Raw genomic sequence first — 19,868 nt, 5'->3', positions numbered from 1 at the left:
CCTGAGTAGGCCCTCTCTGTGAGAGCGCACTGGGTGATGGGAAGTTGACGCTGGTTGCAGGTGGTCCAACAAATAGCCTGGGCCTAAGCCATGAAGGGCTTTATAGGTTAACACCAGCACCTTGAATCTCACCTGGAGGGCAACCGGCAACCAATGCAAGCCGCGCAGGAGAGGTGCAATATGGGAGTATCGGGTCTCTTCCGCAACAACCCGCGCAGCCGCATTCTGTACCAGCTGAAGCCTCCGGGTGGTCTTCAGCTGATATATCAAATATATCCTGATTTGATTAGGGTAATAAACTATAAGCAATTCTACTTCCAGTTTACTATCTTCTTGGCTTAGTTGGCTCATTTCTTGTTTGCCTCTTTACTTAAAATAGTTCCATATTAACCAAACTCTTTATTTTGTACTCATCTTGGAAGTAAATTGTGGAAATTTATTGATTTCTCATTTGACAGTATTTATTATGTTGACCCATGACTGTTGTACTAGGTTTGCCCCCAGCCATATTGTGAAGTATGCAGATCAAGGGTGGGTTCTACTTACCTTTACTACTGGTTCGCAACAGGAGCATGCGTGTGCACTTGCTATGCTCATGTGCGCGCTTCTGCACATGCGCAGACCGTCAATTACGATGTCCAGGTGGGTGGGCGGAGCCTCCTGCCGCTTTTACTATCAGTTCTAAAGAACCGGACAGAACCGGGAGCAACCCACCACTGATGCAGATGATACAACAGTAGTGGGTCTTATTCAAGATGACAATGACAGTGCTTATGGCAAGGAAATAGAGGGTTTGATAAATTGATGTAAAAAAAACCAGCCCCGTTTTAAACGTAAGAAAAATTAAAGAGATCTTTGTTGATTTCAGAAAAGGCAGGCACAGCTACACACCTCTATGTATTAATGATTCACCAGTGGAGGTGGTTAGCAGCATTATGTTTCTGGGCGTGCAGCTATTGAATAGGCTAGCTTGGTCACTCAACATGAGACACTGGTGATGCGGGCACAGCAATGCCTGCATTTTCTGCATTGCATGAGAAAAGTACATTTTCTTTCCCCTGTCCTTACCACTTTCTAATTTATAGAGTCGTTCAGGCCACCTGGAGGTTTATCTGTGTCATCAGGATCACCTCAGTAGTGCAAATGGTGTGGAGTCTTCTTGGAACTGTTGAAAGGAGTATGTTCTAGACTGGAGATAGATGATATCGTATCCCTCCCCCTCTGTTGAGAGAGGTCTGTTCAATTTTGACATACATGGTCTCTTTGACCCCTCTTTCAAACCAGCAGTCCTCTCTGTCCAAAATGTGGATTTTGCTCTCTTCAAAAGAGTGACCTTTGTCTTTTAAACATAGATGGACTGCTGAATCTTGTCCTGATGGGTTTGTTCTCCTATGTTATGCCATGCATTTATGTTGTGCCATGCATTAATACAGGAGAACAAACCCATTAGGACAAGATTCAGCAAGTCCATCTGCATTTAAAAGACAAAGGCCACCCTTCTGAAGGCAGCAAAGTACACATTCTGGACAGAGAGGTTTGAAAGAGGGGTCAAAGAGGCCATCTGTGTCAAAACTGAACAGCCCTCTCTCATCAGAGCGGGGGGATACAACATCATCTATCTCAGGGTGTCAAACTGGATTTCTTCGAAAGCTGGATCAGCATTGTAGTTCTCCTCCATGGACCAGCCCGGGAGGGGGGGAGATGGCCTGGATGGCCTCCTGCAGCATTTTGCTGGCCTAAACAGGGTGCAGGGGGGCACATGCAGCCCCCATGCAGTCCATTTTCAGCCTAGACGGCCTCCTGTAGCACTCTGCCAGCCAAAACAGGTGTGGGGTGCCATTTTGGTCAGCAAAGTGCTGCAGGAGGCTATCCAGGCTGAAAATGGGCCATGCAGGGACCACGCATGCCCCCCCCCCCGTGCTCCATTTTGGCTGCCAGAGGTACCGCGGGCTGATCCTTTGCTATTTCCAGGCTGGCCCTGTGGGCCAGATTTAAGCATCCTGTGGGCTGCATCCAGCCCGCGGGCCTTGAGTTTGACATCCCTGATCTACTTCCAGTCTACAACACAGTCCTTTCAGCAGTTCCAAAAAGGCTCCACGTTCATTTGCATTATTCTGGTGACCCAAACAATACAGATAAACCTCCAGGTGGCCTCAATGACTCTCTAAAATAATACAAATGACCAACTGTCTGCCAGGAGTATAAATCCTTCCATTCCCCACCATCGAGTCAGAGCAGGTTCTTGGATGACAAGTGAGCAGGTTCTTGGATGAGAAGTCTTCAAAGAAAAATCAGAAAGTCCAGCTTGAAAAAGCTCCATAGACATGAAGCAGAAGGAAGTAGCTATCATACAGCTTATAATAAACTATGTACTTTAAATCCTTTAATTAAAGAGAACGTAATTTAATGAATCAAAGCAGTCATAACATCACACATGCTTTCTTTACTAATAAAATGAGCAAAAGGTGGCAAGCTAAAAAATAATGGAATATACTATTATTTTTCATTGATTTGTAACAGAATTATATGCTTTCATTGGCATTCTCTCGAAGGTGGGTATTCTGTGATTTCTCTTTCTGACATGAATTACCTTAACACACTTGTCATTAACAGGAAAAAGTATGTTTCCAATGAGATACAGTCATGCTATACTGGTATATAAATATATCTTTGACAAATATTTTGTTATTCCTCTTTATCTTTTGCCATCAATCCATTACTTCAGTAAGGAAATAATATGTGTCTTGCTTCACCTGCTAACTGACAGTAACACTCAGATACATATTTTTTTTTAATTTTGAATTATATGCCGCCCTTCTCCGGAGACTCAGGGCGGCTTACAAGGCGTAATACATATATTAATTTGTAGGTGATATCAATGCTACAAAAGAAGCATAAAAATATGGCATAAGTCTGTGGCCCGGGTATTTACGAGACCACCTTCTGCCACCGATAACCTCCCACCGGCCAATCCACTCCCACAGAGAGGGTCTCCTCAGGGTGCCGTCGGCCAAGCAATGTCGACTGATGACAGGGGAAGAGCCTTCTCTGTGGGGGCACTGGCCCTCTGGAATGAGCTACCCCCAGGAATACGACTGATCCTGGACCTCCGTACTTTCCGTCGAGCTTTGAAGACCTTCCTATTTCAGCAAGCCGGGCTGGCTTAAAATTTTAATGGGTTATTTTATGGGCGAAGGGTTTTAAATTTTGGGAAGCCAATTTGATTTAATTCTGTTTTAATTCATCTTAATTTTTATATTGTATGTATTTTAATCTTGGCTGTTCACCGCCCTGAGTCCTTCGGGAGAAGGGCGGTATACAAATTTAATAAACCTAAACCTAAACCTAAACCTAAACCTAAACCTGTGGGTATTTCAAATCTCAAAGTTAATCATTAACTGAGCTACTTTTTCTAAACCATGTGAAATTCAGAACAGCACAATGCAATTTTAATATTCTCTGGAGGAACACATTATTATAATACTCTATTTCCAGTGTTAAAAGGCATAAAAGCATTGCAGACAGATGCAATATATTAATACTGATTTGTTCAGAAATAACCGGTTGTCAGTATTCCAATTCAGGCAATAATAAAGAGGAGAGCTGATAGTTTACCGCAGTCATTTAGTTAAACAAAATATGTGGCTAAATAATAACATTTGTACATCGTCCAGCACCCTCAAGCGAGAAGGGCAGTCTAGAAACATGAAATATAAGCAAACGTTTATGCTTGTCTGATTAAGAGAAATTTCAACAACAAAAAGGAAGGATTAGAACAAGATCTGTAATTTTTCAAGTTGAACTATCCTAGACATTTATGTAGTTTTTCCTCAAATGTATACAATTTCACTTTTAAATATTGCAAATGCAAGTGCCAGGCACATCTGGAGAGAGCAAAGTTTTATTTCCTCCCTTTTCTTGATACATGTTTGAACTTAACCAAAAAGCCAAGAGACTATACCTTTTCTTTGACAGTTGATCCTATTTTATTGACTCAAAGCAGTCCGCAAACACCTCTGTGTTTCATTTGACAGTATGTTGGTTTGTAGAGAATGGTCGTTGCTTACCTGAACGATCCTTTTGTACATGCTGCGAGGACACTCCTCAGAATGGGAAACGATCACCCTATTTGCACAGCTGAGTGTCAATCAAATCCCTCTGGAGCTGGATCCACCTCACTTCCTGCTTCTTCCCCAGACTTTTCACGAAGACAACTTGGTCCAATAGCAGCAGGATCGACAGTTAGAAACTCCACCAGGTAGTCATACAGGAAGCAGACAGCTACAGAGGGAGAGAAAGCAGACCTCCACCAAAGCCAGGCACGGCGAAGAAAAAGGGAGGGACGGAGTGTCCTCGCAGCGTGTACAAAAGGGTCGTTCAGGTAAGCAACGACCATTTTCCTACACGCTGCTCAGACACTCCTCAGAATGGGACATACCCAAGTTAGAGAAAGAAGGGGGGGAACTAAGCCGTAGACTGGTCTTGGGGAGAGATTACAGCCTGTAATACCCTCCTGCCAAAGGCAGCATCTGCAGAAGCAAACTTATCCAGCCTATAGTGACTTACAAAGGATGAAAGGGATGACCATGTGGCCGCCCGGCAAATATCATCTACTGAAGCCTGGGTAGCCCAAGCCGCTGAAGTTGCGGCGCTACGAGTAGAATGGGGCAGTATACCACCCGGGACAGGGGCCTCCCTCAAGTCATATGCCTTAGCTATACAGGCTTTGAGCCACCTGCCTACTGTAGTTGAGGAAACCTTCTGACCCAAGGAGGAGGGAAGGAAAGACACCAGCAGCGCCTCAGTCTTGCGAAAGGAGGAAGTCCTTTTAAGATATCTTCTCAATGCCCGTCGGACATCCAATGTATGCCATCGCCTCTCAGCAGGGTGACGAGGGTTCGGGCAGAAATTAGGCAAGACGAGTTCTTGGGCTCGATGAAAACGAGTGTTCATTTTGGGCACAAAGGCTGGGTCTAGGCGTAACACGACCCGGTCTGGATAGAAAACGCAGAGATCACTCCTCATGGACAAAGCTGCAATTTCAGACACCCTGCGAGCCGAAGTAATTGCCAACAAAAAGGCCATCTTTAAAGACAAGAAGTGCAGGCTGGACGAAGCAATGGGTTCGAACGGAGGACCCGTTAAGGCCTGCAACACTAAGGTAAGGTCCCAAGTGGGGTAGCGGTGAATCGGCGGCGGCCGTAAGTTTGAGACCCCTTGGAGAAAGGAACGGATTCTGAGTCCTGAGACAAAGGAACACGAGCTTCTCCTGACAGGACAGTCGCCAGAGCCGCCACCTGTCGGCGTAGAGTCGCGGGAGCCAAGCCCTTGGAGAATCCCGCATGCAGAAAACACAGAATGTCCGGAACAGAAGCCGTTGTGGGATCTACGTGATGATCCCCGCACCATCTCGTGAAGGCTGTCCATGAGGCGTTATAAATACGAATTGTTGATGGTCTTCGAGCTGCCTGAATAATGGAGATAACATCGTCAGACAGATTGTCCTTGATGAGCTTTATGCGCTCAAATGCCACACGGCTAATCGAAGCCATTCTGGTTCCGGATGACGGATGGCTCCTTGAGTTAGTACTATCTTGTTGGGTGGAATCCTCCACGGTGGTTCGACCGATAAGTTCTTGAGGTCGGCGAACCACTCTCGACGGGGCCAATACGGTGCTACCAGTAGAAGGTTTGCCCGTTCGTGAATGACCTTCCGCACGACCTTGGAGATGACAGGAAGGGGAGGGAAGGCATAAAGAAGGCCCCGGGGCCACTGACTCCGAAGAGCATCCAGCCCCTCCGCTGCTGGACATGGATAGCGGGAGAAGAATCTCGGCAATTGGGTGTTCTGAGCCGTCGCAAACAGGTCCACTAGGGGAAGGCCGAACCTCCTGGACAGGTCCTGGAACAAGCCGGGGTCCAACCTCCACTCGGCGTGATCTATTTGGTCTCTGCTGAGCCAATCTGCTTCTTGATTGAGAGTCCCCGAGATGTGTTCGGCTTTTATCGACGAGAGGTGGAGCTCCGCCCATGACAGAAGACGCTCCGTCTCCTGCATTAGTGTCCAGGAGCGGGTCCCCCCTTGTTTGTTGATATGGGCCTTGGTGGCCACATTGTCCGTTAGAATCAGAAGGTCCTGGCGATATACAAGGCGTTTGAAGTGTATCAGGGCGAGTCGGACCGCTCTGAGCTCTAGCCAATTTATATTGTGCAGCTTTTCCGCCAACAACCAGGCACCTTGGGCTAGCTGACGGTCGAGGTGAGCCCCCCAGCCTCGCAGACTTGCGTCCGTGGTCAACACCATCCGAGCTGGTTCCAGAAAGGGGGGACCCTTGTTGAGGGCCGGAGACAGCCACCACCTCAGGGAAAGGCGAACGGGAGCTGGAACCTTTACCTTGAGAAGAGACTCCGCTCGACCTTGTCTCTGGTAAGGGAGCAGGAACCATTGGAGGCGACGAAGATGGAAACGCGCCCACGGAACAATGTCTATGCAAGATATCAACTTTCCCAGAAGCTGGGAGAGAGACAGTAAGGTCACAGTCCGGCGTAGTAAGACTTGAGATTTCAGTTCCCGAATGCTGGCTTGTCTGTCGGGAGATAGGGAGACTACACACAGTGTCGAATCTATTGTTGCTCCGAGATGTAGGATACTCGATGTGGGAACAAGATGGCTTTTGGCAAGATTCAAAGTGAACCCGTGGTCTTGAAGGGACTGAAGTACTAGCTCCCGGTCCTGGGTCGCCTGTTCGGGAGAAGACGACAGGATCAAAATGTCGTCGAGGTAGCATGCCAGACGAACAGGAACCTCTCTGAGCGACGCCGCTACTGCGCTAGCAACTTTGTAAACGTCCTCGGAGCGGACGAAAGGCCGAATGGCATAGCCCGATATTGAAAGTGGTGGTCTCCAAACCCAAACCGGAGGAACTTCCTGTGCGACTGATGAATGGGGACGTGCAAGTACGCTTCCTTTAGATCTACAGATTGCATCAGATCTCCCCGATGAATGCAGCCCAGCAGAGACTTGAGGGAATGCATTTTGAACCGACGGTACAAGATGTGTTGATTGAGACGTCGAAGGTTCAAAATGCCTCTCCAATCGCCCGAGGATTTCGGTACCAGGAATAGTGTTGAATAAAAGCCGGTTTTGAGTTGATCCAATGGAACCTGCTCTATGGCCTGGATTTGCAACAGATGGTGAATTTCGAGTAACAGAAGAGATCGCTTCTCCGGCTGAAGTGGCCAAGGGCATTGAAGGTAAAAGTCCTGTGGCATGGTGGTGAATTCCAAACGTAACCCTTCGGTGACAGTTTGGACAATCCAGGCATCCGAGGTGGTAGTTGGCCACAGGTGAGAGAATGCCTGGAGCCTGCCCCCGATTGGGATCAGAGGCGGTGAGTCACTTACCGCGCCTGGAAAAACGGCCCGCCGACTGTCTGAAAGGTCACCTGAAGTTGGATTGTCGGCGACCGCGGTCACGAAAGGGCGCCCTGTCCGAAGTTGACTGGTACTGAGACTGCGAAGATCTGTAGTAAGAGGCGCCCCCGGCGCCTTGCTCTTGTTGAAAGGGCTGTCGATTATAAGGTACATAGCGCCTGTCCTGACGTCGGAAAGACGTGGGTAACACCTTCTTCTTATCCCTATTCTCGACCAACACAGAGTCCAGGGATGAGCCAAATAAGGCAGGGCCCTTGTAAGGGGCAGCAGTCAAGCGCCATTTGGACTTGGCGTCAGCTCTCCAGTTACGGAGCCACAAGAGACGTCTTGAAGATACAGTCGAAGCTAAGGCCCGGGAAGCGAACTTAGCTGCGTCCAAAGACGCATCAGCCGAATATTCAGCAGCTGCGACTAGTTTGGCCAGGTCCTGCTGTAATCGTGTGTCCTCCGGGGGAAGCCTGTCCTTCAGTTGACGCAACCACACCAGCGATGCCCGATTAAAGAATGATGAGGAGGTTGCAGCACGAATGGCCCAAGCCGCCACTTGGTGTGTTTTACGAAACCCCATTTCGGCTCGTTTGTCCTCAAACTTGAGACCATCCCCAGCCTCACCTACCAGGATGGAAGACGATGTGAGACTCGCCACCGGATCATCAATTGTAGGTAACTGCAGGAGGGCATCCAGCGCAGGGGCCGAGGCATAGAGCTTTCGATCAAATGAATTCGGACCCGACAACGAGGCGGGGCGGTCCCAAGGCTTTTGAACAACCTGGCAGAAAAGATCCGGACAGGGAACAAAGGCCTCATCAGGTTGAGGTAGATTGAACAAGTTACTATTGGGGCCAGATGGAGTAGAAGAAGAGGAGCCCTGAAGAGGCGTGGAATCCATATTAGTGGCAGCTTTTGCCTTGCGTAGGAGAGAGTGAAACAAAGAAGGCTTAAATAGACCCGGAAATGCCGGCTTGTCCTGAATCTCTTCTTCATCCTCTGACATCTCAAAGTCATCTAGGAAATCGTCCTCCCGGGCTCATTCAGACACAAGGCTACAGGCAACAGATTGCTGTTGATGTTGTGACCCAGGGGGATGCATGGAAAAGGCAGAAGTAGTAGGGCACGTAGGAGCAGGGAAGGCACCAGTGGCTTGTTGCAACCCCATTTGATACATATGGGACATGGCCTTAGAAAAAAAGGACTGAAAATCCACAGGCTGAGGGAACCCTGGGCCCGCTTCAGGACAGAGGCCGGCTGCAGTGGGTGTAAAGGTAGCTTCAGGTCCTGACCTAGAAGCTTGAGAAAAATGGCTTGCAAAACTAGATGAGCGGGACCTGACACTAGCCCTTGACTGATTAGTCGCAGAAATTGGAACCTCCTGAGAGGTCGATGGTCCATCCTCCCTCAGACCACTGGCCAATAAATCTACATTATGAGAGGCCGAGGGCTCACAGGTCACCTCGTGGCTCAAGCCTTCAGGAATTGGTCCTTGACCAGGGTCCTGGGCCCGTTGCCTAGCCTTAGCAAACTGCTTTTCTAATGCCTTATGCCTCCTTTGGGCATCTTTATCTGCTGTGGCAGATTTGGAGGCCTTCACCTGTCTGGAAGCCTTAGATTTCTTCCCCCTAAGCTGTCTAGGGGAAGGCACTGGGGAGGGAGAGGGACTCCTGTCCATATCAGAAGAAAGAGCAACTTCCTCCCTGTCATCCATGATCAATCACCCCAATGAATTAGTATTTATTGATTAATTAATTGTAAATAGAAACTTATCAATTGTATATATATAATTGAATATTAGTAATATGAATTTTAATATATGTATATCTGATATTGGTTTTGTTTTTTTTTTGTTTTTTTTTATAAATTCAAATAACTATGTACAAGAAAAACAGGGCTATCAATTATAACGAGGCAACGGCCTTTTCTTCTTCTTCTTTTTTTTTTTTAATAATAAATGTAAATAAAATTAAGCAATATGTACTTCCCTGGGACTTTCAGGCACCCTTCTGCGGTAGTTGTAAATTGCAGGTACGATCAGGACAGCGTCCCCACCTGCCGGCAACCCAGCGACCCTGGAAACCAAAGCCCAGGTCGCTATGCCCATGTAGCAGCGAAAAACAGCGGCGATGGTCAGGGCCCAAAATGGCAGCCCGCGAGGCGAATTTCCACAAGTCCTAAGCCAGGCGAAACACAGCGCCTACGGCCGGACTGAAGCTGCAGCAGAACGAAGCAGTCTCAATCTCCCAAAACGGCTGATGAGTATGCCAGCCGGCAGGGACTCAAGCCGATATATCCGATGGCCGCTAAATCAATCCACGGCCTCGCACAGTGACTGGCAGCAAAATGGCTGCAAATGGCGGTAACAATGATTAGAAATAAACCGCCAGTCAAACCAAGCCGCTAGCGGCGGCCGGAGCCCCGGACCGCCAAATACGCTTTAAACCTCACCCAGTGAAGGCAGTCGAAGCGCAGCACTTTAAAGTAATAAATAAAAGATATTAAGCCAAATCACTAAATGGAAAGGTAAAATTAAGAATAAATTTAAACAGAAATACAGACACTTGATGCTATTGCAATGGCTGAGTGAAAAAGTCTGGGGAAGAAGCAGGAAGTGAGGTGGATCCAGCTCCAGAGGGATTTGATTGACACTCAGCTGTGCAAATAGGGTGATCGTTTCCCATTCTGAGGAGTGTCTGAGCAGCGTGTAGGAAAAATTTATTTTGCATGCAAGGGAGCACCTCTTACAATGGAAATAGTACTCCTAGAAGAACAAGGCAATATGAAATTAATACAATGACATGGCTTTATTTAGGATGCAAATACAGCCAATATATAGGCCTTTGTTAACAAATCAAAACAATTCAGAATAAGAACCAAGGTAAGGTTTAGGTTTTATTAAATTTCTATACCGCCCTTCTCCCGAGCGACTCAGGGCGGTGTACAGCCATATTAAAACACATGAATTTATAAAATTTAAAACCAATTAAAATCAGATATATAAAATTTGGCCCTCAATTTAAAACACACATACACCCATTTAAAATTCATATTAGGCCAGTCCGGCTTGCTGAAACAGAAGGGTCTTAAGGGCGCGGCAAAAAGTGTGCAGGTCGGGGCTAAGACGAAGCTCTAGCTCTAACCAGATATTATCAAATGATGAAAAGACAGTAAATAGGCTAGCAACAGAACTGTAGCAAACCTGAAAGTCTGTAAACAAACAAACAAACAAACCCCACATTCCTTAAACTTGGGACTTTGTACCAAAAGAACTGATATGATAGTAGTATACTAACACTCTCCACTTCTCTGGGAAAAAAAATATTTTGGAATTTAATGAGAATTCAATGTCATTTTTAAATTCTTAAAATGCAACAGGCAAAAAAACAATGTAGCCAATAAAAGTAATGAAGGTTTAATTTTACATTATGAATTTGCTCTGGACAACTCTATTTATTTAAAGACCACTATCAATCATCACCATCCATATTGGCACAGTAGTTTTCTACTAAAAATTTCAGAAAATAAAATTAGCAGAACCCATACGTGAGTACTGCAATGCTATCCATATTTCCATACAGAGGCTTGCATTGGAAAACAGACGCCAATTCACAATAAAATGTTTACATATCACTTAACTAACATCTTTATGTATCAAAATGCAACCCTTTAAAGATATAATAGAAGCTATTCCAACTATGAACTTTGCCATAACTTCTGTAGGGCAATGAATTCATTCTGGAGATGTGCAAAATGTATTTCAATAATGTATATGGTTGCCCACACTATCCTGTGTTTCTGGGCAGCTAAAATAAATTAAAACCATAATATGAAACCTAAAATGTAAAAAAAGCATGCTAACACTAATGCCACAGCCCCCAAAAAGACTCAAATCCAACAGCCATACAACTCAATTAGGCAGTGACAGAAGGTACATCTCCTGGGTCCCACTAGATAACATTGCTTAAGGAAGGGACCCAGATCATGCCCATAAACAACCTATTATATTTCTGGGATAAGCAAAATCTGAGGCAGTCACCTGCCCTTATGCAAGACTTTACAGGAGACAATCAGCATCTTGAATTGCACCTGGAACACAACTAGCTACTGCAAGTACAGAGCAGAAGGTCACAAATTGTTGCATTCTGACTAGTTGCAGCTTCTGAATACTCTATAAGGGCAGCCCCAAGTAGAGCTGCAGTAGTCTAAGACATGAGTGACCATATGCAGGACCTTCCAATCCTGGAATGGGCCCAACTGATACAGAAGATGGATTTGTGCATAGGCCTTCCCAACCATAGCTACCACTTGGTTGAGTATGAAAAGTGAATCCAAGATTGTGTACCAGCTCTAACTGGAGGATGTTATCCTATTCAGAAATAGAGATGGAAAACCTGAAGATCTGAGTGGCTTCAAAACCACAGCCACTCGCTCTTTCCTGGGTTGAGTCACAACTTGTTTTTTCCTATAGACTTTCTTAACCTCCAAACACTGGATAGAAAAGCTGCTACCCAAGAGAGAGGCTTTAACCTCAGAAGTAGAAAATTTCTTCCTGTGTAGCTACTTTCATTTAAACGCTAAATGTAAACAACACTGGCATCATCAATACGCAGTGGCAAATAGCCTGGCTCCCATCAGTGTTTGGGGGCAGGGAAGGAGGACTGTTATGTCTTCCTATTTCTTTAGAACACCTTTGTGAAGGTGTTGGGTGAAATCATCCAGTGGCATGGGATGAAGGAACAATACCATGCTACTGATGTTCTCTGATATATCTCTGTGTAGGCTGACCTAATGATGCTGCTGAGGTTTTCTTTCTTTAGCTCTGAATCTGCAAATCTTTTATTGGTTTATAAAAAGTAACCTGAAAAGATAGTGTAAATACAGATTTGAAGAGGTTTATGGTTCTGCCTGCAAGGCTAAAAGTTTAGATGCAGGCTAACTGGAATAATGTAATTTTTTCCACAAGGATGACCTGCCTTGAAGGAGGATAGCGGAACTAAATGTGGGAGATGAAAAAATACAGTATTTCTTATTCATCACATTCCTTTCAATTAGAGTATCTTTCCACACAGCACAAATGATTTTTCTAACACACACACACAAACAAAAAGATTGGGACTTTGCTACCAGATTTGGAAGCATCAATCTATATGACTACTAGTATGCCGCAAAAAGTGAGAATTTTCTGTATTTCTTTGCTGACCATTAACTATTCAATTGTTTGCAATGTAAGGAGCTTCTTCTGAATCCCACCATTTCCTAGGGCTGGAACATTGTCCTGAATTTGTTTCCATAAATTATGATTGACCCAGACTGGGTTAACAGAACTTTTGGAAAGTAGTATTTTAGTTTGAGTTCAAAACAAGTATTGTTTCTGTTTTGTGTATATCCTTCATTTGTTCTATGCAAGAGTTCTCCTCCCAAGTAATTTTTAAAAATACAAGAACACCCTCCAGAAGGAATGTTTTTTTCAGAATGGTGGAGGAGTCTTCCTATTGATAATTAACAGCCTCTCAGCTATTTCAGTTGAACTAATCAACAGTGTGATACACATTATAAATTATCTACCTTTCTGTGCTGATCTCACCACTCTAAGCTTACCCAACTCCCAATTAAAGTCTGTTCTCCTGGAAATATAGCTAGTTCCAAGAAAATTCATCAGTCAGTTACAACATATTTGATGCTAACAAATTGATTTCTTCAGATTTACCGGTAAATAGTTTTTTTGCACACTAAATTGACCACAATTAGTAAAGAATAGCACTGTGCTCAGGATCCAACTTTTGTTACATGCATTTTCAGATATCTCTTGCATGGAAGACAAACAGATTTAAACTTTTTACTTTAGTTTACTTTAGTTCTCAGTAGAAGAAATCTATCAGAACTAAGCACTTAAAATATTTCTGTGGAGAGTCAAATGCTCAAAGACCACCATATGTAACACTGGCAAAGTCTAAATCAGGGGTGTCAAACTCAAGGCCCATGGGGTGGATCCAGCCTGTGGGCTGCTTAGATCTGGCCCATGAGGCTGCCATGAAAACAGTGAAGGACTGGCCCACAGTGCCTCTGCCAGTGAAAACAGAGTTCGTTTTCACTGGCAGAGGGTTGCAGGAAGCTGTCACAGCTGAAAACGGAGCTCGGGAGCCTCTTTTTGCTGGCAGAGCGCTTGGGCCACCACAGATGCCTCTGACATGAGTGACATCAAGCTGGCCACACCCACCCTAGCCACACCTACCCTGCCCCCCAAGGCCAAACACAACTCTGATGTGGCCCTCAATGAAATCGAGTTTGACACCCCTGATCTAAACAAACTAAAGGTAAGATGACTATTCATTGTCATCAGGCTTAGCTAAGCATTCATATGATTTTCTTGACAAAAATAATGAAGTGGCTTGCCTTTGCTACCTTCTGGGATGTTTGATTTCTGAATCTACTCTGTTATCCTGAGATTTCTGGATAGTGTGTCATCCGGATACTAACTTTTGTTTTTTTTAGATCAACCAAGGCAGGCTAGATGCTGCCACCTGCTGTGGATAATGATGTAAATAGAATTAGGTAGGAATAAACAAGAACTTTATGTAGTGCTCCATCTTTCACTTGAATTGATTAAACAGAGTAATTATTGCAGCAGGAATACATATGTTTAAGACTTCTTCAGAAAGATAATTATGTGATCATGCAAAAGAAAATACTTCCTAGCCATCCAGAGTTATTTAAAATGGGAAGCCATATATATTTTCTAAATAAACTAAAAGTGAGCATTGTACTTCATACTACCCTGTTTCCCCAAAAATAAGACATCCCCTGACAATAAACCCAATCTGGCTTTTCAGCGCATGGACTAAAATAAGTCCTCCCAGAAAATAAGCCTCCCCAAAAATATTTAAAGGCATGCGCACCTGGTCCCCGCCATTTCCTCTGGTTAGGGTTAGGGAGACAGAGCTGGAAATCAGGTAAAACGGCAAGAGGAGCCCCGTCTTGCTCCACGTGCCCCCAAAAAATAAGACCTCCCAAAAATAAGGCCAAGCGCTTATTTCAAAGTTCAAAAAATATAAGACAGGGTCTTATTTTCGGGGAAACACAGTAGTACATGAAATAAAAAAAAGTTTGGGGTATATAGCTTTATTAAAATATTTCTAAAACAAAAAGTAAGAATAAACTTAATATAGGGGAAATGGATTACCTTTCTTCAACTATTACCTTTAATGGTTACCTCAAACTGAGATTCACTGAACGAAATGTGGCTTACTTTTCAGTAAGCACTTATAGAATTGTACTGCAAATTTGGCAACTGTATGAGGTAGATAGTTAATAAAGAATACATTTTGAAATTTGAAAAGTTAAGGGAATGTGTGGGGTTGCTTGCAATTAATACATGCAAGGGAGTTTGGCATTAGAGATTTTGTTGGTAATTTAATTGTATATATGTATATCTATATGATGTACAATGACAATCAAGGCTATACTACTACTACTGTCTTCAAACAAACTAATTGATATTGGTACTTTTTATGCACTAAAATGATGCAGCCTTTTAAAAATATTTTCATAGCATCAAGTACAAGGATATGTTACCAAAGATACTGCTAAAATCCAATAGAGAAAGGTTGGTTGGTCAAAAAGCTTAGTTACAACATTGCACCATAAATAATTATACAGATGAAAAATAAAAGGCATTCCAAGTTGTTTTCATTCAGCAGTTAAGTTGGGCTGCTATAACACTGTTTGCCTAAATCTTCCTTTATCCATCATCAACTCTTGAGTTTGTCTTGTCAAAGAAGTCTGTACCTTGAGATTGTTCTTCTAAAGAAATGGAACATTGTTTTGACAAGTTTTTTACATTTTGTTCTGCACATCCAAAACCTCACAGTATTTGGTTTTTATCAATAAAAATGCCCTTATTCTCTCACTTAGTCAACAGTGGCATCTTTCTCTACCTTCTCATTTAATAATGCAATTCCCTGCATTATTAGATGCAGAAGTTGTACTAAACCACATTCCCTTTTTTTCAGGGGTGAAATTCAGCAGGTTCTGACAGGTTCTGGAGAACCAGTAGAGGAAATTTTGAGCAGTTTGGAGAACCGGCAAATACTACCTCTGACTGGTCCCAGAGTGGGGTGGGAATGGAGATTTTGCAGTATCCTTCCCGTGGAGTGGGGTGGGAATGGAGATTTTGCAGTATCCTTCCCCTGCCACACCCACCAAACCATGCCCACTAAGCCACAGAACTGGTAGTAAAAAAAATTGAATTTCACCACTACTTTTTTCCCCATTATTCAGCAGCCAAATCCTGTCTTTATTTTCTCTAATTCTCTCTCTGTATTAAATTCATATTGTATTCACAAAAAAACCCCACTCTTAATACTTCTAACAAACTCCAATGTCTGCAGACAGTTCCCAAAAAGTTCAGAAGGTATCCTAGTTTTATACTGACCAGTTTCTTATATACTTACTTGTATTTATATTTTTAATAGAACAAGGGAAGAAAAGTATAGTGGCAATACCTTAAAATACTCAGGTTTTTTACCATTACTGATAGGTACTGAACAAAACACTAGTTCTATAAATACTTCTCTAACGGACAAATGGCAAACATGTCTAAAACAAAGCACACCATATATTTTGCTGACATTTAACCTCTTTTGCTCTTCGAAATCATTTATTTTCAATGCTTTCCATGGCTAGCAATCCAGCTTTGTGTTCATGCATTGCCTTTTAATGTTCTGATTTAGCTCACACTGCAGTGTAGAGGTAACACTTCGGAAGAGATAAAGATTAACTTTGGATCAAGTAACTGAAATGCATGCTACCCTTTTTGGCTCTATTTAAAATTTAGCTTCTCTCACAATCTTCTCTATTATAATTAGTTTCACCATGTTTTTTTTATTAGAAAATGAGTTGGGTGAGGTTAACATTATTCATATTTAAACAAAATATGATAGACATAATTCTTTTCTATATAATGTACATCTTTAAATAATAGAACCATCATTTCTATTTTGATTTGATAAAAGCAATAATCACCAAGCACAAAACAGATGCCTGAGTTACAACTTGGACCTCAATCTCCTTCTCCACAGTACTTACAGAAAACTTTGGTTATTCTGCAAAATTTTAACTAGGGAAAACTCCTAAAATCACATGAGACTTTTACTTGCCCATTGCCTTGGAATTATGCTCCACATGTAATACACACATATATAAAATCAGTGGGAGTCAGACAGTATAAAAATTTAACAATAAATAAAAATAATTTTAACTATGTAAAGCCTAGCATTTTTAAGCCCTTAGTTCCGTATCAATCAAAATGCTAAGAAATGTTATACTTTTTAAAAAAGAACTGCATCCCAATTATTCATAAATTTCTATTCTGTACCAATTCTATTCATGCCAATTTAAATAATGTTAGAAACAAACTTCAAGTCAAGTTCGACTTAAGCTGGAATTATATGAAGAAAGAATAATTATAAATAAGAAACACCCCTACAGCAAACCCCCCTAGTAAACTGACCACAAATAACAGCTCAGACAACAGCCCAGTAAGAGATGCTGCTGCAAAGTTGTTATTCATAGTGTTTGTTGTACACCAAGTTGCAGGATTGCCTATTTTGCACATTTGCTTCAATTTTCATGACGAAAGTATGAAAAGTTATCAATGCCTGAGAGCTTTTGCTTTTCAGATACCTTGTGGCAGTGACTGACCTGTTGGCTTCCATGCCTAAAAGAGGACCAGAACCTGGGTTATCTAGTCCATCATTTGAATCATGTACAGTTGTACACCCTAACTACTGGATCTCTATGCTGTTGGTAAGTAATGCTCAGAAATTAAAATGATCTTTGAGCATTGTTTTAAAATCAGCTACTTCTTAACAAACCAAGTACCTAATTTCCCCTCATCCTGAAACACATTTAAGTCCCAATAGAAGAGTATCTTTGTAACTCAGAGTTGAACTGTGGAGTTCCTCAAAGAATTACCAAAGCCATTATTGGCAGAGCAAGCCACCAGAACATAAAATGAGAGCAAACCCCTCTCTTCTAGCACTGATGATGTTATCTAGTTTGGTAATGAAAAGTCTCCAAGAAAACAACCAAGCTCAGAGAGCATCAAGGATTCCCACATACATTAAAGTGACTACCCTTAGTTGGTTCCATTCACCAGTACCCTTCTAAAAACACAAAATTGTACAAAAATGACACAAAGGGAAAAAGAAAACTTAGAAGTTCATATGCTTGTGTGATGTTCATTTACTGGCTAATAATGGTCTGGTTTCAGATAAGCCAGAAAAAAAGTGTTTCAACTCAAGGCTTTTTAAGACAGACAACAGCAATAATGAATAATTATTCTCTCTCTTCCTTACTGATGGATATTTCATGGAATAAAAAGCTGAAATAGTAGGGGTAAATCATAGGGAGTTACAGATTCAAGGCAGCATCTGGAGACTATCAAATGCTATTAGCAACGGATAATGCACATGGAAAACCTTATCTGAAAACACCCAGAATAGCTCCAGAGCACCAAACCGTATGTATAACTTGAAACAGGAAGGTTGATATTTAGGAAGATAATTCTTGGGACAAAACACTTCAAGGGGCTCTTAGGGAAATGTCAGAACATCAGAGGAGCCATTTAATTTGAAAACAAGGGTCACCCCTCCTCACTACCCCCCAAAAAGTGAAGTTGGTACTTAGGAAAATCACATTATTCCAATCTTTAATACTTTCTAGAATCTGAAACCGCATTTGAACAAATTTATATTTGCCCAACTTTTTAAAAGCAAACCCGGGGAAGCTGTTCGTTTTTAATGTAAAACCTTGTTCTACGCTTACACTTAATAGATGACAATATCCCACCATCTATTTACCACATCGTCCTCCCAAACCTTTAAAAAAAAAAACAATTGCTACCAACCTGTCTTCCATTGAGGATCTGTATACTGCATGAGTTAAAAAAAGGGCTGTGAAAATATCTAGACCCCTCACATCCTGGACATAAATTGTTTCAACTTCTACCTCAAAATAAAACTATAGGGCACTGCACACCAGAACTAGACACAAGGACAGTTTTTTCCCCCAAATGCCATCACTGTTTAACAACTAATTCCCACAACAGTGTCAAATAATTTACTAAGACACTATTACTATTATTCTTCTCTCCCTTACTAGTATCTATCTCTTCCCACTTATTACTATAACCATGTTGCTTGTATCTTTCAATTTATATTGTTTTTATTTGTTTCCTAGTACGATTTGATAGCTTCTTAGTAACCTTGACTATCACTAAGTGTTGTATCTTTTTATTCTTGATGAACGTATTTTAGTCTCCTTATGTACACTGAGAACATATACACCCAAAGACAAATTCCTTGTGTGTCCAATCACACTTGGCCAATAAAGAATTCTATTCTATTCAATTCTAAGCTTGGCTACCTACTTTTTACTAATGAAGAGGGAGGGGCGGCAGGGGGAAAGAGATCGCCTAACGACAGCTAGCCGAGCTGTCGAGTTTCTTCCTCGAAGATCTTAAGAGCAAAATTGGAAATCATCAGGCGAGGCAATGCCGAAGTTTGCACAGGGGAAGCCACCCGAGGAGGTCTTTCAACTCCACCACTTGGCGCCCTCCTCGCAAGGGTTGAGCTCTGTTTTTCTCTCCAATCCTCCCTTGCTCCTCACGATAAGCCAACGGGAGACCCGAAACCGCAGGAGATTTGCAACGGCCATGCCTTCCCTATACCCCGCCTCGAGCCCCCGGGCTCAGAGGAAGGAGGGTCCCCTCTCTCCCAGTCCCCTCCGCTTGCTCACCTTGCTCGAAGGCGCTCCCCCCGTAGTGAGGAGCAACGCCAAGGTGAAACTCTTCCAGGGAGCAGAAAGCGCCGAAGGCATTGTTAGCCCTTGCAAAACTTGGCCGAAGGCGGCCGCGCAGGGAGACCTTAGTCTCTTAGTTCCCGCGCCGCGGACTTTTTGAGTGAACTTTGCGGCGCAGGCTCGGCGGCATTTGTAAGCTCGGCGATGGCGGTGGGGGCTGGGGAGCGCGAGCCCAATTCAGTCGGAGCGCGGCTTCCCAGCCAATCGCTTCCAGAACAGAGTACGCGCCCTGCGGGTGGGGGGTGTCCTGCCTTTGGATTGGGAGAAAGCGAAGCGCAACCGCGAGAGACCCACCCTCGCTTTCCCTCTCCGGCGTGAAGGTACACAGCACGTGCGCGCGCGCGCGCGCGCGCTCGACTGTCCGCTCCCTCCTTCTTCCTTTCATTCATTCCCGCGCGCGCGGCGACCTACAGTAATAAGAAAGCCTGCACCTTACGCTTCGCAGTGGTTGGGTATTTTCGTTTTTTTGTTAAGCCATCCTTCTAGGTTCAGGGCTGTTGCTCTCAAATGCTAGTTTTTTTGTTTTAATTTGATTTATATGCCGCCCTTCTCCGGAGACTCAGGGCGGCTTACAATGCGCTAAG

The 19,868-nt window shown here is 43.5% G+C and overlaps 1 protein-coding gene across 3 annotated transcripts in view; it reads right to left on the bottom strand.

Annotated features, from left to right (window-relative positions):
• Positions 1-19,523, bottom strand: part of GLP1R (glucagon like peptide 1 receptor) — a 109,474-nt gene extending 89,951 nt beyond the window's left edge. For all 3 annotated transcript variants that reach the window (XM_034428022.3, XM_034428024.3, XM_034428023.2), the window contains exon 1: positions 19,222-19,523. In XM_034428022.3, the coding sequence (XP_034283913.2) occupies positions 19,222-19,302 (81 nt within the window). In that variant the 5' untranslated portion in view covers positions 19,303-19,523. The remainder of the gene's footprint in view (positions 1-19,221) is intronic.
• Positions 19,524-19,868: the final 345 nt, after the last annotated feature.

Source organism: Pantherophis guttatus, chromosome 1 (assembly GCF_059756535.1).
Source record: "Pantherophis guttatus breed Tessera chromosome 1, ASM5975653v1, whole genome shotgun sequence".
In the NCBI taxonomy this organism is placed as follows: domain Eukaryota; kingdom Metazoa; phylum Chordata; class Lepidosauria; order Squamata; family Colubridae; genus Pantherophis; species Pantherophis guttatus.
Note: the sequence above shows the minus strand (reverse complement) of the source record. Positions and strands in the feature narration are given on the sequence as shown.